At 41.2% G+C, this 24,518-nt stretch overlaps 1 protein-coding gene across 13 annotated transcripts in view; it reads right to left on the minus strand.

Annotated features, from left to right (window-relative positions):
• RALGPS1 (Ral GEF with PH domain and SH3 binding motif 1) overlaps positions 1-24,518 on the minus strand; it is a 208,806-nt gene that overhangs the window by 44,026 nt on the left and 140,262 nt on the right. For all 13 annotated transcript variants that reach the window (XM_060270380.1, XM_035113375.2, XM_035113382.2 and 10 more), the window contains 3 exons: positions 21,516-21,653; positions 19,350-19,443; positions 3,057-3,124 (listed from right to left, as the gene is read on the minus strand). In XM_060270380.1, coding sequence (XP_060126363.1) covers positions 3,057-3,124; positions 19,350-19,443; positions 21,516-21,653 — 300 coding nt within the window. The remainder of the gene's footprint in view (positions 1-3,056; positions 3,125-19,349; positions 19,444-21,515; positions 21,654-24,518) is intronic.

The following is a 24,518-nucleotide window of genomic DNA, read 5'->3' on the forward strand; positions in this document are numbered from 1 at the left end:
CATTTGGCTTCCTGTTTTCATTGGATCACCCGCCCACCCTCCCTTTAGGCCATTTCTATGCTTTTGACCTTGCTATGGACTTTGGTCGGTTGCCTTGGTTGCCCAGGGGGCCTGGTAGGAATTTTATCCATTTGGCATATTGGCACCAGCCTCTTGGTTTTTGCCTACCTCATAGCAAATCGTCACAACTTTTGGGTATTGGCAGTTAGGCATTGGAATATGTGTGGTGTGTTGGAGGGCAGGTTGTGGCCATCACCTACCCCTCCCCTTGTTTGGGTATTCTGTTAAAGGAATCCGCAGTCGTGGATCCTGTCTGATGCCCTGCTGGCGGCTAGGGCCATGGCACAACCCTGGTGACGTCTGAGGAAGCTTCCAATTGTATTTGCATCAACAAACTCCTCCCACTGGCTGTTAACCCTCGAATGACCTCCAGCTGAGCGGGGTGGGGTCATGTATATATTGTTTGATCCAATGCCTAAGCCAATACCATTCACATGCTGAAACTAAAAAAGTTGTGGCCTTATTTAGCCCATTAACCTAAAATACATGTGTCCTTGTGTCATATTTATCTCTACGCGGGTGGCGGGTCCTCGACTCACAACCTAGGCTTCTCTGTGTGGTTCAGAAGTTGGTTCTACTTCTTCAAAACTACTGAAGCTGAACTACCATATTTTCCCGTGTATAAGACTAGGTTTTTCCCCTAAAAGATAATGTCAAAAATTAGGGGGTGTCTTATACTCTGGGCCATCTCCCCCCATTTTCTCAAATCTGAGTCCCCCAAAATAGGGGGTGTCTTATAGGTGAAAAAATATGGTATATGTATTCTATGACACAGGGGTGTAGTGTGGATAGGGTGAGGGGGGCCATCGCCACAGGCACAGGTTTTTTGAGGGTGCATTTTACTCCTCACACTGCCCTTGCCAGTCCTGCACCTCTTTGCAAGTCTGACCCTCATCTCAGCCTCACAAAGCAGTGTGGGGCTGGCAGGGCATCAGGAGGACACAACAGAATTGTGCCCTTCCAATCAGCCCAATCTGTTTTTAAAGGTGTATGCCTGCCTTGCTGCATCCTCCTCACATCGCCCTCCATACCCTCCTGATGTGCCCGCCTGCCCCTGGCCCCTTGCTGCTACTGCTGCTATCACAATAAGTGCTACACACACTGCTGCTGCTGCTATGACAATAAGCCGAAAGATGAATCTATTACTAAAAACCCATTGCAGAAGGCAAGCGTAAAAACCTATGTATCAGTGGGTGTTTTTTTTAAAAGCCACCTTAATATAAAAATGCAAAGTTTATATTATAGAGATTCCAACACGTCTGCCTTTTATTTCACATTTGCCATATATTTTGGTGGCGGCTTCTGTTCTGTTCTTCCCTCTATTGGAAATATTCTATATACATACATTTAGCTGCGTTGTGTATCTGCTACACAATGATGTTTAGCGGCATAGAGTTGGCTTGGTCTCAGTTCACTTTTATGTGTTCTCTCGAGCTATTCTGCTCAAGGCTTATTGCATGTAACTCCACTGATGACATTGCTATAGCCATTATTATGGTTTCTGAACTGGTGGCAACAGTATGGTAGAATGCTCTCCTTACAGAAATATGAGAGACCAATCATTATTGTCATTCTGCCAGCTCTTGAAGACATACCTGTTTAGGAAAGTGTTCCATGAACTCAACTTCTGATCTTACTGTCATAACTGTTCAACTGTTTTAATTATCATGCTTTTTAAATGGTTGTTTTAGGGTACATTTTAATTATGAATGTTTCAATGTCCTAATGGAATTGTTATTGTATATTTTAATTATGTATGGATTTTCTAATTGGTTTTATAGTTGTAAACCGTCTAGAAGCCATTTTGGCATATAAGTGGTGTATAAATGAATAAATAATAATAATGCTAAGTCTCTTCCAACACAACACACAAAATGACCTATCTAGTTCCCCAATCATTTTCCAACCTACTTTCCTATTCACAAATGGAGTTTTGTTTTGTTTTTTGCATGCAAGTCTATTCTTAATGACAGCTGAATTGCTAAGATACGTGTTTAAGCTTCAGGTATATTATAATCCTAATTATTATTTGTAAAATGAATGAAGACAGCTTTGTCAATTTTGTATACATTCTGCAGTGAGCATTCAAAATGCAAAAACTACCACAACTACCCAAGATTGTTGGCTGGTAAATATTCAAAATTATGGAATTACAATTGTGAATACAAACAATCACTGTATGTTGACAATCCCTGATAAATGTTGTCAATGTTCTGAAAGCTCAAATCTATGTGGGTAAACCATCCATCCACGGCCCCAACCATTACCAGGTGAGAACCATTGGTCAGGTGAGAAGGATGACTCCTCCTCCTCCTAGAGAGGAGAAGAAAGCTTTCAGTAGACCCTGCTTGTTCCTTCCAATAGGAAGCATCATTACTATAAGGAATTCATAAGTAATTTTCAGGTAAATATCACTTTCAGCATTTACTTGTTAATATCCAAGAACTGAAGAAACAAAAATCTATTTTCAGGATCAGGCATTCACAAAAATCATCAGGCATTGTCAAGTATTCACATGTGAATGACACTGATCACTAAATTATGAATATTGATTGTGACAGAGAAAGCACACTATTGATTGATGGATTTTACATCTTATGCAATAACCAGTCTTCTCAACCATTATTGATCTAAGATAAAACTTTTGCAGTAAAGCTTTCTGAAAACCATAGTCCCGGTACAGTAGCTCTGAATGCTATGAAACACTCGTCATTTCACCTCATCTCCATAAACACTGTGGAATCTGACCCTTCACTATACATTAGAAATAGTTTCTCAACATCTGAGGACATCTGTCATAGGAAAACAAACAGGCCCAAGTGTGTGTCACAACCACATAAACATCAGGGTGCCTATGCAAAAAGGAATCACCAGGGTGGTCCTTGGATAGAAAATGGTGTGCAGCCCTGACCAATAGCAAAAAAGACTGTGAAATTGAAAAGTTAAGTAATGCTAAGTTGTAGGGTTCTTAACATTCCCAATAAATTTAATCATACCTGCAAGATCTTCCTTTGAAGATACCAGTCGCGGAGAGCTGTTTCCTGGCTCAATTCTTAAGGATAATCTGGAAAAGAGAAATGGTGACATGTCAGGAATTAAATAGCTTAACAAAAGCAAAGGGATAAACTTTTTTTATGTTATTGGTTGAAAGCAGGAAATCTAGCTTAGCCTGGACATCTCTTACATTCTTTGGATATGACTGGTGCATACTAAGGTATTAAATCCTTCCAATGTGAAGCCCAACAGAATTTTTTACACTTGGTAAACACAGATATTTACTGAGAAGATGTTTAAGCAGCCATTAACACTAGGTAAGACATGAATGGAAAACAGTCCTTTTTGTTTGCTTATACTGGTAACTAGTGAGCCCTGAACCAGTCTGCCTCCACTCCCTGTCCACTGATCCACTGCTGTTTAGTGGCTTGTTGGGCAGGAGTAGATTGGGGTTTTCCCCCCCAGATGCCCTTCTTCCTTCCTACCATTCCTCCTTCCAGAACAGGACCTTGTCTTCTATATTTATTTGCCATTGCTCTTGGGAAAGTGTGGGCTACTACCTGAAGTAAACATTAAAAAGAAAAAAGCATCACTGTGCATCAAGGAAAACTGCATATGTATACATGAAAATACCATATTTTTTGCTCCATAGGGCACACTTTTACCCTCCTAAAAATGAAGTGAAAATGTCTGTGCGTCTTATGGAGCAAGGGCACTGGACAGCAGCGGGATCCCTTGGCTGCTACTGCAGTCGGGAGCGGAGGGATGCTTCTGCCTCCAGAGCCAGGGCTCCCACCCGTCCCTTCTCCCCAGCTCACTGCAAAGCCAGCAGAGGGAAAGCCGCCCGAACGCTGCGCGCGGCTCTGCAGCTTTCCCTCTGCCCATCCCACAGGGAGAAAGGGAGACGGCTTTCCCTCCACCCACCCCACAGAGAGCCGGGGAGAAGGGAGATGGCGTGGGTGGAGGGAAAGCCGTGGAGCCGCGTGCAGCGTTCGGGGGCCTTTCCCTCCGCCCACCCCTCAGCGAGCCGGGGAGAAGGGAGGTCTCCCTTCTCCCTGGCTCGCTGTGGGGCGGGCGGAGGGAAAGCCGCAGAGCAGCCTCCCAACAATTCCCTTTAGGAGGAGGACTTCCGCTTGAGGCACAACGGAAGATGGCTGAACATTCCATCACTCCGACTGTTGTTTGTTGTTGTTTAGTCGTTTAGTCGTGTCCGACTCTTCGTGACCCCATGGACCATAGCACACCAGGCACTCCTGTCTTCCACTGCCTCCCGCAGTTTGATCAAACTCACGTTGGTAGCCTCGAGAACACTGTCCAACCATCTCGTACTCTGTCGTCCCCTTCTCCTAGTGCCCTCAATCTTTCCCAGCATCAGGGTCTTTTCCAAGGAGTCTTCTCTTCTCATGATGTGGCCAAAGTATTGGAGCCTCAGCTTCAGGATCTGTCCTTCCAGTGAGCACTCAGGGCTGATTTCCTTCAGAATGGATAGGTTTGATCTTCTTGTAGTCCATGGGACTCTCAAGAGTCTCCTCCAGCACCATAATTCAAAAGCATCAATTCTTCGGCGATCAGCCTTCTTTATGGTCCAGCTCTCACTTCCATACATCACTACTGGGAAAACCATAGCTTTAACTATACGGACCTTTGTCGGCAAGGAGATGTCTCTGCTTTTTAAGATGCTGTCTAGGTTTGTCATTGCTTTTCTCCCAAGAAGCAGGCGTCTTTTAATTTTGTGACTGCTGTCACCATCTGCAGTGATCAAGGAGCCCAATAAAGTAAAATCTCTCACTGCCTCCATTTCTTCCCCTTCTATTTGCCAGGAGGTGATGGGACCAGTGGCCATGATCTTGTTTTTTTTATGTTGAGCTTCAGACCATATTTTGCGCTCTCCTCTTTCACCCTCATTAAAAGGTTCTTTAATTCCTCCTCACTTTCTGCCATCAAGGTTGTGTCACCTGCATATCTGAGGTTGTTGATATTTCTTCTGGCAATTTTAATTCCGGCTTGGGATTCATCTAGTCCGGCCTTTCGCATGATGAATTCTGCATATAAGTTAAATAAGCAGGGGGACAATATACAACCTTGTCGTACTCCTTTCCCAATTTTGAACCAATCAGTTGTTCCATATCCAGTTCTAACTGTAGCTTTTTGTCCCACATAGAGATTTCTCAGGAGGCAGATGAGGTGATCAGGCACTCCCATTTCTTTAAGAACTTTCTTTAAGTGTCTGCTTGTTATGAAAAGACATTTGGAATAATTTGGCAGAATACCAGCGTGTGATGAGATACTGCAAACTAATTGAAGGGAACAAAGGACATAAAATCCACACAGAAACATATTGTTTGTTGTAACTCGCTTGTGGGAATAACTTAGAGGCTGTGAATGAAGGAAGGATGACAACAGAAAGAGAAATAAGAATTACCAGAAGATTTGAAATGCAATAGGATTATGGTGTTGATTAGAGCCCTCCAAAGTTTTGAAGCATGGGGAGTCCACCCAAAATTATAATTTGGCAGAATATTTGGATTATTTCATATGTATATGTATAATGTGGAACATTTGATGTGATTTGATTGGATTGTTAAAATGGAAAATTTAATTAAAATGATTATTAAAAACAAAACAAAACACACCATTCACAACAGTTAAAATTCCCTAGTGTGGCCTTGGTACTAGAAGTGTCTCATTTGCTTCCTATCTCCAAGAAAGAACTCTTTTTTTAATTGGCTGCAAGCAGGAAAGATGAAACATCATGGGTCACCCCACTGACCCAGCTGCAACTCAACTGCCATCCGGCTCCTTCTGTCCCCTAACTTTCAATGGCTGTTCCACGTAGGTCACTGCAATAACAGTAAATGCCTTAAATGTATTCCATGTATTAGACTGCAAGCATATAGGAAGGGCTGTGCTGCTTTTAAATGTTTGTGCAGCAACAAGAAAACTTCAGGAGCTTTACAAACAAACCATTTCATGTACAATTCCATTTCAGGCCAGCCGTGTCTACAATTCATGGACATCAGGGGTCGGCAAATTTTTTAGCCACGAACCGGTCCACTGTCCTTCAGACCTTGTGGTGAGCCAGAGAAGCGGCACCAGGCGGGGAGCTGGAAGAAGAGGCAAGGGGGGGCCAGTCGCTGTGCTTACCTTCCCAGGGGCACGATCCATAGCACATTTAATTCTCAACACTTCTACAGGCGCTGAACAAGCAGCCTTGAAACGATCGCTGCTTACTTGTAAGTAAGTGCGTCTTTAGGGCTCTTAGTGTCCGTGCATCCAACGGCAGGGCAGGGTGCAGCTATGCGCCGAGACGTGGCATCTTCTGGCGGTCTCCTGGTGGCGCAGGTAGAAGCTGGTGGGGAAGGGAAAGCGGACTTCCGGTGGTGGGGAGGAGCTGGAGCCCGCAATGGGCGCTGCCTTGCCTCCTTGCAACAGGAGGAAGAGGCCGAGTGGCAGCAGCTCTGCCAATCAGACGCCACGCCTGGTTTACCTCAGTGTGGCGCGAGGACGTCTCTGCCAATCAAACGCTGCTGAGGTAAACCAGGCGCGGTGTTTGACTGGCAGAGACGTCCCTGTGCCGCACTGAGGTAAACCAGGTGCAGCGATTGAGTGGCAGAGTCACTGTCGCTTGGCTTCTTTCTTCCGTCGCCAACGCTAGGAGTCTTGGCTTCACAGCGCAGGCCGGATTAACGTTTGCCGACCCCCTGATGAACATTCTCAGTGAGTGGGAAGGATGCATCTAGCATCAATAAAAACAGGGTGTTTGGGAAATTAGGGCCACCAAAATCTGCCACTGGGAAAAAATTCAATGCAAAAAATATATGACACAATCTTAAGTGGTTTTCCTGCTCAAGTCCCATTAAAATGAAAGATGTAAAAGAGAGTTCTTTTGTGGCTCTCATTCAAACCAATGGTTTATGCATGAGAAGTATGTGGAGGACTGGTCCCACAATAACTACTTGAGCACAGAGCAAACCTAAGTTTCAACTTTATAAAAAGCTAAGACATTCAGATTAAATACACAAATGCAGTGGATAGTCTTGCACTGACTCTTATCTTAGGCTTTAAAAAATGTATAGATTTTTTATTTATAAAGTTATTATTGTAAATGAATCCCTCATTTTAATGGAACGAAAAGCTCAAAAGACATATTTTAAAATTCCCATTTGTTGCATTTCAGCATCTGAAAAATGACGACATGCTTCTTGTAAAAAGCAAGCAATGCTGAGGAAGTTACAATAAATACAGCCCACAACACACTGCCTCTGATGTGGTTAAAGGAATTTTTAGAGGGGAGGTTTCCTCCCCCAATGTTAAGTTTTTAAACTTGATGTAATTAAATGCTCATCTTTGGGGAATTAGCCAAAACGTGCATAAATAATCCAACAGCTTTCATAGCATCCTGTCCCTGAAATGGACCTTCATCCACTATGGTGGCTATACAAGTGTTCTAGTGATTGTCAATTCATTATTGTGCAGATCCTCTTTTAACCTCATATAGCTTTGGAGGCTGGCGTTTTCCATACTATTCCAGATGTTTATTTATCCAGTCTGGATGACTGTTTTCTTTATGAAAAGGTTTTATGAGTTTATTTCAGGCCTTCTGTTGGAACAGATTCTTGGCTGATCTTGAACAATTGTGCAGTTTCAGGGTGTAATCTAAGATTTAAAAAACTTACACAAGAGGCATTTTTTCCTTCACCTTGGATTCACTTCACACAATCCTTTGCATATTAGCCAAAGTGAAAGTCATGGCAACAGTGTAGTATAAGGCTGCCCTGCATTTATGCTCATTTCAGTTTTTGTGTCAAAAATAGTTTGGAGTGCAGAGCTGGAGAAGCATTTCCTGGGGAAAAACTTTAATTCATTAATTCATTAATTAATTAATGTTGTTGTTGTTTCTGAAGTTACTTTTCCTTGCACGGCTTGGGAGTGATAGAAGGAAGGGATAGAAGCTTCAGAAATGTCTGAGCTTTTTTACTCAAGGGCGTGTCAAGCAGAGGTGGAGAGTACCAGCGTTTTCCATCCTGTTTTTGCAGTTAGCCAGCATTAAGAGAACTGGTGGCATTGTAACACCTTGCCAGTCCTCCAACAATGCAAAAGGATTCATGGTGGGTGTTGGGATAGTCACAGAGGAGGTGGTGAGACAGCAAACCAGAACTTGGTGAGACAAACTGCAGTTTGAATGAATGTCTGTCAGCTGAATCTTGGCTTGTTCAACACCAGTTCAAACTATGGTTTAGCACTGCATCCAAAGTGACATTAATGTAAGACCTCTGCTCACTCATGCTTACTAGAGAAAGCCTATCCCACAGATAGTTGAAGCCCTAGTGATGAATTTAATTATTCAGTTATTTGACAGTATTCTCACTCATTTTTTTTCTAGTTACAGGTAGGTAGCCGTGTTTGTCTGACGTAGTCAAAAAAAAATAAAAAGAAATCCTTCCAGTAGCACCTTAGAGACCAACTAAGTTTGTCATAGGTATGCATGCACTTGAAAGCTCACACCTATGACAAACTTAGTTGGTCTCTAAGGTGCTACTGGAAGGATCTTTTTTTTTTTTCTTACATGAGACTGATATAAGCATGTGACACTCTACAGATTTTGTTGGAGTGGCTCAATGCTATATTACTATGAAATCAATCAATTATTCTAAAGAGAGAGAAAGGAGGAGACAGTGAAAGAAACTCCAGATCGTTTGAATGTATGTTAGCTGGATCTTGGCATGAGTTCAAAGTATGGTTTAGCAATGTATCCAAAGTTAGTTCAGAATTACTGTGGCCCACCCACCAGTCATAAAATGATGGTGTAGCCAGTCACAAAGTGGTGGAGGTGGAGTTTGGACTCATCAGTTGTGGTTGTTTTCTATTTCCCTTCTCTGGAAATTGCTTCTTTTTCTCTCAGTCCATTCATTTTGCCTTCTTCCTTCCCATTTTCTCATTTTCTTCCCTCACACTCCACCAGTCATTTTGTCCAGCCAGTCTCTCCTCTTTATTTCCATTACTTAACATAGTATCCTACAGCCCTGCTCTCTGACATCTGCTACACATGCCTTTTGGTTGAATCAAAAGACTGTAGCAGGGATAAGGAACCCAAGGCCCAGGGGATAAATGCAGTCCTCCAAACCTCTCTACCAGTCCCCTGGGACTCTTCCTAAACCACAACCCATGTCACCCTCTTCACTGATTCTTCTCTACACCCATTGAGTGCTTTTGACAAGTTGGATAGTGTTCTTAAACTGTGATGATGCTTCTTGCTTCCTTTTTTAAAATGTCAACAATGAGTTTGTAACCTACTGTAATCACACCCTTGTCCAAATCCTGAAAATTTATTCCATCAGTATTTCATTCTGGTTTCAAGCCTACAAAATTATTCTCAGAGTCTTGGTCAATGACCTGATTATTCAAGAGGTTTTATGGGCCAATAAATTATTATTATCCCAAACATGTAAAGCTTGTTTCCTAGGGGCGGCAGTGGGTTTTGCCACTCATTACTAGCCTGGATATCTGCCTGGTGTCCCTAAATATTGGCAACTCCACCACCTTATGGAACTTAAATGTAGAACACAGTTCAGTTAGTACCTCTGCAGGTGGTTTTGTTAAAAGGAAAAATGAAAAAAAAGCAAGAAAAACCTTTGGAGAAACCATTTGATGTTTGATTTGGCATTACTCTTACTTGAACTTTCAGATCTGAGGAAGCAGAATTCAGTTCCCAGACGGGTGCCCTGGTGAGGAAGCATGGCACGCTACCCTCTGGCACAGAATTAGTCTATCAATTGTGCTTAAAGTTCAACACTTACAATTTGTTAAGCATTTGGCTGAGATGTATCTCTAATCATTCCAGGCAAGCAAAGAGTAATGGGGAGTTTTATAAAAATCTGTGTGTTCACTGATTTATCTCCCCTTAACACTCTTTATTTTTATTCACAGTTTATGAATTTAGAAAGGCAAAGAAAATACACTGAGCATCTCATTAAATTACTACTGACAATTCAAAACAAATAAGGCACCATATTTATTGCATAGCTCTATCCACCTAGAATGCAAGCACCTGTTTAAACCAAAATTGATAATATGAAACTGTATCACAAAATAGGGGAAAACTCTATCTTTAGCAAAACATGTTAATTTTGGCAAGCTGCAAAGGCTTTTCTCAGAAGCCTAATGGAAATAATGCAAACCTTACAGGAAATTATTTTGACAATTTCACCAGATGGAAATTCATACCAAAATTTCTGACCTTCCTCAGTAGCTCTAATTACAGGCTTCCTCAACTTCAGCCCTCCAGATGTTTTTGGCCTACAACTCCCATGATCTCTAGTTAGCAGGACCAGTAGTCAGGGATGATGGGAATTGTAGTCTCAAAACATCTGGAGGGCCGAGGTTGAGGAAGCTTGCTCTAATATCAATTACACTGATTCAAAGGGCACCCAAAGACACTTTGAAAAGCATCTGGGACCACAGCACACCGTGCAACATCTTGATGAAATTTTGAAGGAAATTACTCATTTCTCAGGTGAATCTCAACTTAAAAGAAGGTAGAAAAGGAAGTGGTAAACATGAAGCCTATTTGATTAAGAAAAGAAATGAATCAGTTGCAAGCAGTATGTCAGGTAATATTTATAATAACAACTTTCTTTTCAGGTTGCTCTTTCCCCCTTGATATTTATTTATTTTAAATACTTTCATATCACCTTCCATAAAAAATAAATCAACCTGGTTCATAATAAAACATTAAAAATAGAACAAAAACAATGAACACAATAGCAACCAAGTCAGGATGAACTAAATATGTTGGTACAAATGGTCAGCAAAGCCCTAACTAACTTCTTAGCAGGCACCAAAAACAAAAAAGCAGTAGGTACTTGACTTATATTTGAGGAGCAATCAATCCACAGGCTGCATGCCACAATAGAAACGGCATTCCTCCTGGTTGTCACAAGACAGATCTCTGCAGGTTATGGAACAACCAAGAAGGCCATGTTTCAAGAGCTTTATGATATAAAATATAATGTAAAGAAATAGTTTGAACTTCCCTTCCCTTCTTTGTGTCTTGATGTAGAGTGTTTATTGGCAGGAAATTAACCTCAGAATTTTTTAACAGGCTAATGCATGCAGAGCAGAAGTACCTTCTAACCAACAGTCTCTCTAGTCTTTATGGTAAGGGTAGTTCATTATCCTATTCTACTCTGCCTTCTCCCCTGCTCTGTATGAAACCGTTCAGAAGATTTTAGTTCTCTACTTCCTGCAATGAAGTAGAGAAGAGAAGAAAAAAGAGAAAGGGCTGGATCCAAGGCTAGTCCTATTCGGAGTAGACTCATCTAAAGTAATGTATTCATGTTAGTCATGCCTTTTAATTTCAATGGATCTACTCTGAGAAGAACAACCCATAGCCATTAACTACGGTAAACAATCAAGTCCTTTGCTGCCATGACTATTCTGAAAAACAATACAACCTCAGAGAGCAAGCAAAGTAAGAAGTAAATTGATGAGAAGGTGGAAGAGTGAAAGGTTCTAATTACTCTTCTTGTCTTATGCAGCACAGTGGTACCTCGGGTTAAGAACTTAATTCGTTCTGGAGGTCTGTTCTTAACCTGCAAATGTTCTTAACCTGAAGTACCACTTTAGCTATTGGGGCCTCCCGCTGCTGCTGCGCCGCCACAACACGATTTCTGTTCTCAACCTGAAGCAAAGTTCTTAACCTGAAGTACTATTTCTGGGTTAGCGGAGTTTGTAACCTGAAGCGTCTGTAACCTGAAACATCTGTAACCCGAGGTACCACTGTAGCTAATTCTTAGCCATCCTGTATCTGTGACAAATTAAACAAACCAAAGGGTAATAGCTTCACATGTCTTTTGAGTGTAAGTGCTAAAAGTGGTTCCCTAGACTGCTGTGACTAATGAAACTCTAAATATAGCTAAGTGTAAATTTGCTATTTGAAGGGGAACAGTTCAGTTGTTTACAAAGCTTGCTCTTTATACAACAATAATGGCTGGAAATAGAGGCTGGCAGGTGCTTCCCAGGCACAATTAGTTAGTTAGTTTGTAAACTGCCACTATTCAACACCACTATCATGGTGGTATGCAATTAATTAACTCATAGCTGCTTCATTGATTATTTACTTCACAAATATGTTGTAGTTATGTACTACAGAGCTTCTACTCTGCCCAGATTCCATGTTTTCTCATCTCAAATGCTTTGAGACAGATACACTTGCACCCCTCTTTACCCAAGGTTATGCCCCTGTAATAATCAGGAAGTAGAATCTTTAGAGCAAATCATTTTGTTTTTAAATCCTTTGCTCACCAAATTACCAGGAAGATCAGCTCAACTTTATTTTAAATATCTGATAGAAGATAAAATCCCAAGGATATCAGTGATAGTGGCTAAAGTTCTTGTCAGTAGCTGTGAAAACATACGAACAACACAACACCTGAATCTGGAAGGACTAACTTCAAAGACTAAGCAGAGATTATTATAGTTCTATATAATTGTTATTATGTCACAGTTCTGAATCTGTTTTGCTCTTAGATTCTGGTATGCTATATGTTTTTATCTTATTTCCAGCCTATTGACTGTAATAAATTGAATGAATGTGAGATGGTGCATGCTGAATCACCTGAGGAATTCTGTTAGTGAAAAGCATTCCTTTGCCACATAATTTTGACTTCTCCCAGGCCCCTGGATTTGAAGTCTGTGCAAGAGAGCCCTCTGGACAGATGAACCATAGGAGCACTATTCCCCAAGAGAGGAGGTACTTGCTGCCTCCCACAACTACACAGTAAACCTAGGCTAGGAGACTGACTATGGTCTAGGCCAGGGATCCCCAAACTTGGCCCTCCAGCTGTTTTGGGACTAGAGTTCCCACCATCCCTGACCACTGGTCCTGTTGGCTAGGGATGATGGGACTTGTAGTCCCAAAACAGCTGGAGGGCCGAGTTTGGGGATGACTGGTCTAGGCTCCCCAAGAAATAGGAGTGTTGCCTTTGCTGTCCCATTTTCAGTGTCTATAGCAGGGGTAGGCAACCTCAGGCCCGTGGGCTGGATGCGGCACAATCGCCTTTTCAATCCGGCCCGCAGACAGTCTGGGGATCAGCGTGTTTTTACATGAGTAGACTGTGTGCTTTTATTTAAAATGCATCTCTGGTCATTTGTGGGGCATAGGAATTCGTTCATTCCCCCCCCCAAAAAAATATATAGTCCGGCCCACTACATGGTCTGAGGGATGGTAGACCAGCCCATGGCTGAAAAAGGTTGCTGACCCCTGGTCTACAGGACCAAAAGCAAAAAAAGTACAGAGGAAACTGCATTATGTGGAGTCAGACCATTGGCCCATCTAGCTCAACATTGCCTACACCAGGGGTTGTCCACCTCCCTACTGCCCACTAGTGGGCGTTTCAGGATTCTAGGTGAGTGGTAGAGGGTTCTACGGCACAAGCTGAATCCTCCTATTGAGCACTGGTGGGCGGTAAGGGAATTTTTACCATCAAGAAAGTGCATTAGTGGGCAGTAGGTATAAAAAGGTTGACTACCCCTGGTCTACACTAATAGACAGTGGCTTCCCAGAGCTTCAAACAGGGAGTCTCTCCCAGTCACAGCTGGAGATGTTGGAAATTGAACCTGGTACCTTCTGCATCCAGTAGTGATGTATGGAAGTGAGAGCTGGACCATAAAGAAGGCTGATCGCCGAAGAATTGATGCTTTTGAATTATGGTGCTGGAGGAGACTCTTGAGAGTCCCATGGACTGCTAGAAGATCAAACCTATCCATTCTTAAGGAAATCAGCCCTGAGTGCTCCCTGGAAGGACAGATCGTGAAGCTGAGGCTCCAATACTTTGGCCACCTCATGAGAAGAGAAGAATCCTTGGAAAAGACCCTGATGTTGGGAAAGATTGAGGGCACTAGGAGAAGGGGACGACAGAGGACGAGATGGTTGGACAGTGTTCTCGAAGCTATGAACATGAGTTTGACCAAACTGCGGGAGGCAGTGCAAGACAGGAGTGCCTGGCGTGCTATGGTCCATGGGGTCACGAAGAGTCGGACACGACTAAACGACTAAACAACAACAACAACCTTCTGCATCCAAAGCAGATGCTTTACCTTCTCAAAAGCTATTTTTTCCACATAGGACAAAAACTATTGATGGCAAAGAGCACAGATGCTGTTTGCTACAGCTCCTACAAGATGCTAGGATCTGTCGCTTGAATAAGCTCAAAGGTGCTCTGTGGGAAGCGGAAATAAATTCACATTGCTGGGAAACCAGTCATGAAGATGGTTCCCTGGGCCTTGCCAACTTGAAGTTGTCAATTAGAGGCAGAGAGGCTTGGTTGCATCTGAAACCCAAAGAAAAGAGGAATCCAATTGGGAGGCTGAGGACTGAAGAAATGGAAAGAAATGAATGTTCCAAGGTCAACACAATTTCAAGAGCTGTATTGCTTACACAGGCACTAGCTGGTAATTTGTTCTGCAGCTGTTCAGTGGATAGTCAAGGTGGAAATAGAGAAACTGAAGCTTTCCGGGCAGGGTGTTTGAGCTACATTTAGCATCTGAGTGGGGTGCTTGGTATAACAGGGGAGACTAGACAGAGAACAGACCCTAAAAATAATGATAAACCACAGACCTTTCCTTTAAAATCATCTCAGAAATATGCCTAAAATAGGCCTGTGCAATGTATAACGCAAGGGGAACCCAAAGCTCCATTTGCACAAATGTTCAGCCCCGCAAAGGGTTGCCCTCATCCCACATTATATACCGGTAACTACAAAGTAGCTGTGGAAATAGACCCCCCAGGCAGTTGGAAGAAAGGAGCCCATGAGCACCTTGGCTTTGTCTATGTTCCAGAACCTTTCACATCTAGGTGGAAATGCTAGATTGCAGGTTTTTTTAAAAAAAGTATTACTATATCTCTATATCTATGCAACTTGGCTGGTCAATACAATTTTCTTCTACAAAAGAGATGTGTGGAATAGAAAGGCCCAATAATGGAACAAAAAAAGCAATACTTTGTTTTTCTCTGCAGAGATTTCAGCCAGAAGAGACAGGCTTGGAGGACGTTTCCAGTATATTTCCTGTAATGGAGTAATATTATACAAGGATGAATCTTACATTCTGCCAAGGATAAGAAGTAGCCCCTCCTGAGTCTAATGAATGCTCCTGTTTCAATAAAAAAGGCATGAAAAGACAGAATGTTGAGAGGCCTTTTTCCCCTTATAAGGCCTGAGCGTGCTTGCTATCTCTACAGGGCTTATGCATCTTTTTGGCACAGCACCAGAAATGAGGAGAAATTCAAATATAGTAGTATGTGGATTGAGTTATCCAAGTAGAAGAGATTGTGATGAATATTTAAAGAAATTCATACCTTCAGAATCAGTACAGAGACAGAAAAGAAACCCAGCACAGGACACAGTCTGGATGCCATTCCAAAACCACCTGCAGAGAAAAACCTGCATTGCTGAGCCAAAAAACATGGTCATATAGGGTCTGTATTCTTCCAAAGAAATGTCTAGATTGTTCAGCCTCATTCTGAGAACTTTGTCAAACTCTGATCCCCTCCACTCTTTCCTCTTTATTTTGATTCCTGCTACTCAGTCTTCCTAAGGTGTAATGCATTTGTAGCTAAAAACAGTACAACTACGGTACTTAGAAAATGGACATTCAGATCAAATGGAAGAGCAAAGGTTGGCCTGTATTAAAAATGTATGTAAATACTGCTTACTGTTGCTAGAAATGCCTCTGTGGAGATTAAAAGCTGTTTTAAGAAAAAATATTTTTAAATTACTCATGTTTTGTCCCACTTCCAAGTATTATGTCATGCCCCTAAATATTTAGAGGAACCCTTTGTTTTGTTCTGTTACACACATAATATTCAAGCTAATGGAAACCTACTGTATATATAATCTTAACATCATCGCATGAATGTGAATCGCTATCCAAGAACTAAATTAGGCAATGTGGTTAAATTTCTGGCATCCCATCTATGAACCACAACACAGGCACGCGCACACGCACACACGCACACACACACACACACCGATTGCAATTACTCACTTTTCACTAGTGTTACAGGGAATGCTCCCTATGCCTTCAAACAAACACCACAGGAAAACAGAAAGTTAACAAAAAATCTCTCTCATGTAGATCCCATTAATATGTCTGAGAGCTGGAAAGAGCACATATTCATGCAAACAGAACTCCCATTTATTTGAATGGAGATTGAATGGAAGGTATTACCAGAATTGTGTGTTCAAGTACTCATACTTTAGGAGGTTTTTTTTTTAAAGCTTGTTTTATTTTTAATGTTAAGATATAAACCTTTTGTTTATCATTTATGCATTTAAAGTACTTATAAAACCAAGAAATGCAAACAAAACAAATCTTTGGGAAACTGCACCTAGGTACACATTAGCGGCTTAAAATGTAGTGAGGCTGTTTCCCCCCACTGCATTTTAAGTTGCATTGGCACACTATTGTACAAACCAGAGATGGAGCAGGAATATCTCTATCTCTTGTGTATTACTTGCTTTGTTTCCCCATTCCTGCAACCTTCCCAACTCCTATTCATGAAGCCATCATCTGTCCATGCACTATCATCTAAACATGTGTAATGGCTTTCTCATATGTACACAACTCAGCTTAATTGTGAAGTAAGTGTGGCTTCTGTTAACAAATCAGATGGAAACTGGTTTGAGGGAAAACACATCAAACAGCTGTATTTCTCAAGAAATGACAAGCTAGATATAGATTCTGGTTAATGTCATGTTTACACAGATTCAAATACCAGCAGAGGGGGTGCATTAAAGCCAGAGTAAATGGTAATGCAGCCTACAGCCTACGTGTTGGACACAATGCATAAGACAGAGTAGTTAAACTAAGAAAATATTAAAGAGGAGGTAAGGAGTAGAACAAAATGTATCTCTTTAATACAATGATAGTAAATACGTAAGAGAGTGTTTGTGTCTGTGTGTGTGTACAATTTCCAGTGTTGTAGCACATTATTCTTGCTTGCAGATTAATTCTATATTTGCTAATGGCTGTTATTAATGTATTGTAGGGAGTTTATTGGCCCCCTGGGGATTCCAGAATCTTCTCATTATTAACACTGTGTGCCATTTAGTCATGAATACCTGTCAAACTCAAACTGATTTCAACATGTAAATGTTTGCAGACTATATTTTTAGAGTGGAAAACCACAAACTCCTTTCCCTAGGAACCTAGAGGCAAGAAAAGCTTATACACACATTCATACACGTACATCCTGCCACATGAAAGCTGTACAAAATTTCACCCCATCTTTTTTTTAAAAAATAGAAGTGATAGGCTGTATTGAAAACATTTTGCATACAAAGCTTTTTTCATCTGGAAGACAGCATGATACATTAAACAGAATTCTGATACAAAATCATCATTATTCCTATGCCTGTGTTCAATCTGATCCAAAAAATAAACCTGTTAATAAGATAAACAAGGTTTTCAGCAGCAAAAAGGCCGTTACTGATTTGATTTTTCTAGCTACTGTCCAACATGATGAAATGGGGAGAGATTCTGCAGCATGTTTTCCCCAGCATACTACTCCATAGTATTTTGCGCAGTCCTGGTGTGAATTCCAGAAGAAGGGAGGTGGAAGACACAGGAGTGGCAAATGCATTTTTATCTCTAAGACTGAGCTCTGGAAACACCAGTTCTACAAGTTTTCAGAGTGGCTCATGATTGAATGGGTAAATGCTGGCTTTAGAATGTACATATTGGTTAGTTACCTGTGATGTCACTGACATACCACTCTCCTGTGATCCATAGATAATTTTTCAGTTTTAAAAATTAAATGTGCACTGCTTTTAAAACAAGTTTGTGTACTGCTTAAAAACAAACAAACAGACTGCCTGATGCATATGGTAGGAGGTGAGATTGTGGGGTGAAATGGGAGCTCATCTGGCTGATCGGTATGAATGTCAGAATAGTTTATGAGTCACATCAGAAAGAAAAAACCTACTAAGCAGCAGCAGCACTTGTGATAAGGAGGATTTACGGAGCCACCCTCCCAACACCAACACTGAAAAATTACAATAACAAAATTTAGGAGAGGTGTCAACCAAGAGATTTGTCCGCTGTGTCACCTTAACTGTGGTATATTGCTCTTTCTTGATTGAATCCATTAATTTTTCCATTCACACAATATCATGGGATCTGAATATGTTTCCAGTGTTCACCCCAAACATTTTTAGTAGAAATTAATAAATTAATTTTCAGACTTTGGGGCTATTGGTGATGTTATCCTGAACTACATGAAAATGCACTCATAAAGGATGAAACCCTAAGGTCTGCCCTACAATTTGTGAGATTATGTCTAATATTTGCCGGGGCACATGGCCTAATCACTTCCACAAACAAGGAAACTGCAATTAAGCTTGGCTTCCTGTGATACCTGACTCTGGGATCCTGGTTTGTTGCTTCCTAACAAGTCAGGTTCATAAACTAACAGTAAGCCATAGTTTAGGCTGGCTAGTAATCCTGGGATCCCGTATTCAGACATCATAGGGAAGTTAGATTTATTTGTTGTTTCCTGATTTGTTTCTCTTATTTTCTCTAGGAGAGGAGCAAAGCACACCTGATCAGGCAGCATAGCATAACCTACTATGCTACTTGTTCAACATAAACCATGATATGTCAGAAAACTTGGCTTATCCCAACATGTGACTGGAGACAGTGTCATGCCTTGCTTCTGGATTATGGAGGTACTGCTACCTTTGTAAACTTTGTTGTCACATACCTCCAACTATCAGGCAACAGTCACAAAGCAATTCTTATATTTTTTCAGGTTTGCACTATGAATATTAGAAGATTATGATTACAATTTTATCCTGACTTCTCCCAAAGGAGCACATCCACCATATGATGAACCATCTACTCTACTTAAATTTCTAATAAGATATAATTGCAAGGAAGTCAAAAGTGGTCTTCTGAATTTAGTCTGTGGGCCTCATTCACAAATTCTTCAATTTAAGAGCATGGGGCTGTAATGCAATAAAACAACAAGTAGGCCTATCTGGTTTTTATTTTAAGTTTTCACGAAATGGTCTCATTTTGGAAATGAGGTTAGATCTTATAGACAAGTTCCATCTGGGGTTTCACTCAACCCCCTGACAATATCATTACTGTTTAAATATCATTTTTTTAAAAACAACAACAAAAATCTAAGTATATCCCTGCCAGGAGCACCTTTTTAAAAAACCCTTTATTCAAGTCTGAGGCTAGGCCATCTTTTCCATGAACTCAACTGGGCCAAAGGAAAGGATGCTACGTACTTGTAGTTGTCGTCTTCCACAAACTTTTGAAGCTCTTCAATGTACCGGACAGACTTTAAGTATTTTTGCACATGGGGTAACGTTATAAGGTGATCTGCATTTTTTAAAGAAAGCACATATAAATCCCATAACTGTCAAGAACAAAAGCAGTTTCAACCACATGCTTCAAACTTTTATTTCCTTGCACTGTCTATGCTGAAATATAACACCAAGCTTTCCAACCAAGGACAGATAGATAGGCTAGTGAAACGGAAATTTTATTACCATGAATTTCTCATTTACAAAATTGCCAGAGAGCATTAGACATCTTTAGAATGAAAGATGAGTGCAAGGTGGCACAAAACTTAACCCTCTCCTGACTAGAGATATACTCTATACTTGGTGCCAAACCCTTCCCTGCCAAGTCCACTGCAGTCTGATTCTCCACACTGGACTCCTTATGTTCCCTGCCTGTCTTATGGAGAGGGAAGCCCGTCAGAATCAAAAAGTAGCATGACAACTTCCTCCGTCTCCATCACAAAAGGTATGAAACTTCCTCCGTCTCTGTCACAAAAGGTATGGATCAAGAGTTCGAGAACAGCATCATGGACCCAAAACTTGATGAAAGCTGTTAAGATATCGTGACAAACTGTCATATCCCTTCTGCCAGCTTTTAAGGGCGAGATATGGCATGCTTGCTTATGAGACTCTTTCTCCCTATGAGAATGGTGTTCTTGGAGGCGCACATTCCTCCAAGGGGCATGGGTCTGTTGCCAATCGCAGAGGTGGCACCAAGTTCTTGGCAACAGGACAGAGGTCAGCCCCTCTATTATTATTTATTGAATTTATATACCGCTCTATGCCCAAAGGTCTCAGGGCAGTTCGTCTAGTTCAGGGATGGCCAACAGGTAGATCGTGATCTACTGGTAGATCGTGGGGTGCCTGTGGTAGATCATGGTAGATCATGTGGCCCCTCCCACCCCCTAAAAAAAACCCTGAACAACTTTGGTCAATCCAGTGGGTAGATCACTGCCAGTTGTTTTTTTAGTGGGAATAGATCACAGTCTCTTGGAAGTTGGACAAGCCTGTAGTTGTTCAGTCTCCCCTCCTGGCAGGTTGACCCATTGTTGGGAACTGCCTTCCATTTCCTGGCTTTTAAACACAAAGGGGAAGAGACTCCACCCTCCCTCTTGGCTATTTCCTGCTGATGCATCCTTCATACTCTCCTCTTCTTCTTCCTCATCTGACAGCAACTGCTACTACTGCCCTGAGTCAGTCAGGATCAAGTGGATCATGACAAAGCCTAAACTATCTATGGCTGGGCTCCTACCAGTAGTTGCTATAACCAGATTCAACAGTTCAGCTCCTTACATTGGGAGATCTGAGTGGCTCCTCCCACTGGAGATGCATTCAAGATTGGCCCTACCTACAAGTTCCATTAGAGGTGCCACCTCAAAGAAGTCTAATGCCCTCTGGAGCCTCAGAAAAATCTTATTTCATTGGGCAGAGAATGTAAGTACTGTATTGAGATCAAATCTTCTCTCATTAGGTATGAACACAATAGCTTTTATGGAAATATGTGGTAGAATATGACAATTGGTAGAAAATCACATTTTTTTGCGATCCAGATCTCTCCTGAATGGATGAAATAAATGGTATATAAATACTGTAAATAATAGAATAAAAATAATATTCCTAAGGGAAATGGAGGGAGATTATAACACAAAGAGGCACAGCCAGAAAACACTGAGAACAGGTTGCAAGGGAAACTGCAGCTATAGAACAAGTCTACATTACTACTATTATATTATTTATTATGAGAATTCCACTAATTCAGGCAGAAAAAGGCACAGATTTTCTAGAAATCAGAGTAGACCACAAGCTCATAGGAAGCACTGAACATCTCAAGTGGAATTTGGCCATAACGAAAATGTAATGCAGTTTATGTAAAGTTTGACTGTAATAAAAAGGTAAAGATGGGATATATATATTTATGTCTGCAGACTTAAGCTGGGCCAGAACAACAAGCACTTTATCTAATTCACTAATTTGGCAGAAACTAAATGGTTCAGTAGCACAAAGCTTCCTGATCTACATTATCCCTTAAAGCACCTCTTTGTATGAGGCAGACATCTGGTGCTAATTTACTATATTAAAGAAATATTGGTGAAGAGGAAAATTACCAACCATAGCTACAGGAGACTTGCAAATCAGCAATTATTCGGAGGATATTGTTCATTTGATTGGATCTTTGTTCGTTCTCCATGATGCTGCCTGAAGCAGGATATGCTGAATCAATGTAGATTAAATCCAACAAATAAATCCCTGAAATTAAAGAAGGGAGGTTAAAGCAGGTGCTTTATAAAGATACAGGGAAACTTGGTTGCAATAAACAAAAAAAATCAAGGAACCTCTGGCTATCCACTTGAATAATCTTACTAAAAAACAAATGAGAGCTGAATAATTATAAAGAAAAGGCCCACAGAGTTTTCATCCTACTTGGCAGAGAACTCTCTTCCCTTATTCAGTCATTGAAATCTCAGCATGTTCAGGATTGCACACTGCTATCAGCCAAATTTTCTACCACACTGCACCAGTATATTTTCTTGAGTGTTATTTGATCCAAGGACTGGTATTTAACAATAAAAGAGAAATATCATGGATGCTAAGTTTGTAGTACAAAGTGCATACAAAATGCAGGGAATTTAACCATGGAATTAGGACTGGCATCAAGCTTGCACATCTGTACCAAGACTAATGTTGATGAATGCTAACCAGGCTAAGCTTTTCAGTAGTTTGGAGCTGTGCATTGCTAATATTAACCATGCTCACAACAAACCCTGCTAACATAAACTATGGCCTATGCCAGTATATATGTTACAACGCATTTTGGCTAATGTTGACAAAGAAAGGTGAGGGGAATTGATAGAGGGGAAGGAAGAGGGATGGAACAGCTCACAGCCAGGTGCCAATAACTTCACTGTGGTCAAGAGATGGTCTGAATTATGTCTGGACTGGCCCAGAGGGAACTGAGAGAAAAAAGCCCTGTAAGGGAAAACAAGCTTATCTCGCATTCCTCTTGTAATATCATTTCTCAACTTAATTCAATTTCAAACCTTCATTTTAAAAGTGAATTAATAGTGATGATGGGAATTGCATACTTCCCCTAAACAATGTCCTATCACCACCGCCCAAAAGCAAATCCACATTGAATTCTGCTTCCCTTTTCACAACCAAAATGTTTTCCAGTCCTGTCATCACAATTTGATTCTTGGCATCATTTCAGAGCAATCTTATTGTTTGCAGATCTTGCATGGTGTAAAATACAGCAGTTAGTGATCATGCTGAGGTTGCATGTTTTCTGTTCTGGGCTAGAAGAGACATTTATTAAATTTGTGACTCAACAGGAGAAGCCACAATTTAATGGGGAAAGTGTTAGTCATTTGTGGGTTCTTGCTCAAAAATGAACGACAAGCATGTTATTATTATTTTTGCAAGATATATCCAAGAGTCACCATCACTATAAACAGATGACAGAGAATTATGCCTACCTGTGAGAGCTTGCAAAGGATAAATGAAACATAAGGACCGGCAGAAAGAAAGCATGGTTGACTTGTACTTAGGGAGTCTTCCAGGAAGCCGAATATAGGAATACAATTTAGGATTGCATCTCGTTTGGGTAATTCGGGTCAAAATAGTCATTAAGTTAGATCCAACTAAGTCCTACTCTGAGTAGACCCACTGAGTTTAAAGGGTCTAAGGTTAACCATGCCCATTAATTTCAATGGGTCTACTCTGACCAGGGCTAGCATTAGATACAACTTATTGGGTGGTCTTCAACTTTTGTGAACTTCTGAACGTTCCATCTGTGCATGCATTGCAGCTCCCCCACCCACAAAGTTTGTGATGCATACAATATCTAAGAAGTTCTGTTAGAAGAGGAATAAAACCTTGATTTGTGAGTTTCTGGTGAAACTGTACTAGTGTTCACTGGTTCTTGGTGATACAAAATAGAATTCAAAAGCCATGCCACTAATTTTGCTTGTTCAGGGAGACTCTGAACTTGGCAGGCTCCTCTGCCAAATCACCTTCAATCTAAAAGATATTTCAAAATTAGTTCCTGATATTATGGTGTGTGTGTGTGTGTGTGTGTGTGTGTGTGCAATTCAAAGAAAAGAGAAAAGAATCCCACTTCTATCTGTGCAAATCCCTGGCTATGCCTACCTTTCTGAATGTCAACCATACTGCTTTGGTACCTAAGGGTACCTTATGCTGGTGTTTTGGACTACAGCCCCTGTCATCCATGACCATTGGCTGCAGTGGCTGAGACTGATGTGTGCATAGTTCAAGATGTCTGGAGGGGTCACAGCTGGGGGAGGATGCTAGAGGACTGTGAAGATGGGGGAGTTGCATTCATGGTTTGGAGTGGGAACCCAATGAAATTTGATTTGTTTCTTTTGCTGTCACATGGACTTGCTACATTTACAATGCTTCACAGGCATAGCAGTACGGGAAAATCTGTTTCAACATAATAGGGTATCTTCAAAAATAAATTAAGAGATTAATTATAATAAAATCTTAATGAGCGAAAGTATTAGAAAGAAAGGATGCTCAAGTTACCTACTAGATGCCCTAGCCCAGCCTGACTCATTTATTGGTTTTCCATTACCATAGGCAGCTAATATTATTGTGAAAAGTGCCTTTGCAGAAATACAGGAAACTAGTGGGGTAAGGACTCTTGGTGGCTTATAAAAGCACCACCAAGCCCAATCCTTCCCAAATTGTCCAGGGAAATGTTCCATGTAGTTTTTCTCTTTTCCCCAAAGAATAACCTCTACTAGTGGAAAGTGGCCTGCAGGAAACCATGTAATATAATCTAAAACTGAAGCTTGTTATTTCCACATTTCAAGCTTTGCCGCAAAATTCTAACAATTCCATTACATCAGGGGTGGGAAACCTCAAGTCCAGAGCTGAATGTGCCCCCCCCCCCAAGCCTCTCTATCTGGTCCCCAGGACTCCCCTCAGGTCACTTACTGTCCCTGTTTCGTATCTTCTATGCATGTTTTTGCCTGCCTGGAATGTATCTTTGAATACTGACAATGCCTCTTCCTTCCCTGGCTGAGGGATAAAGAGAGATCTGTGATGGTATGTAGACACTGGACTACTGTACAAAGGTAAAATGTACACTAG

Source organism: Zootoca vivipara, chromosome Z, assembly GCF_963506605.1.
Source record: "Zootoca vivipara chromosome Z, rZooViv1.1, whole genome shotgun sequence".
In the NCBI taxonomy this organism is placed as follows: domain Eukaryota; kingdom Metazoa; phylum Chordata; class Lepidosauria; order Squamata; family Lacertidae; genus Zootoca; species Zootoca vivipara.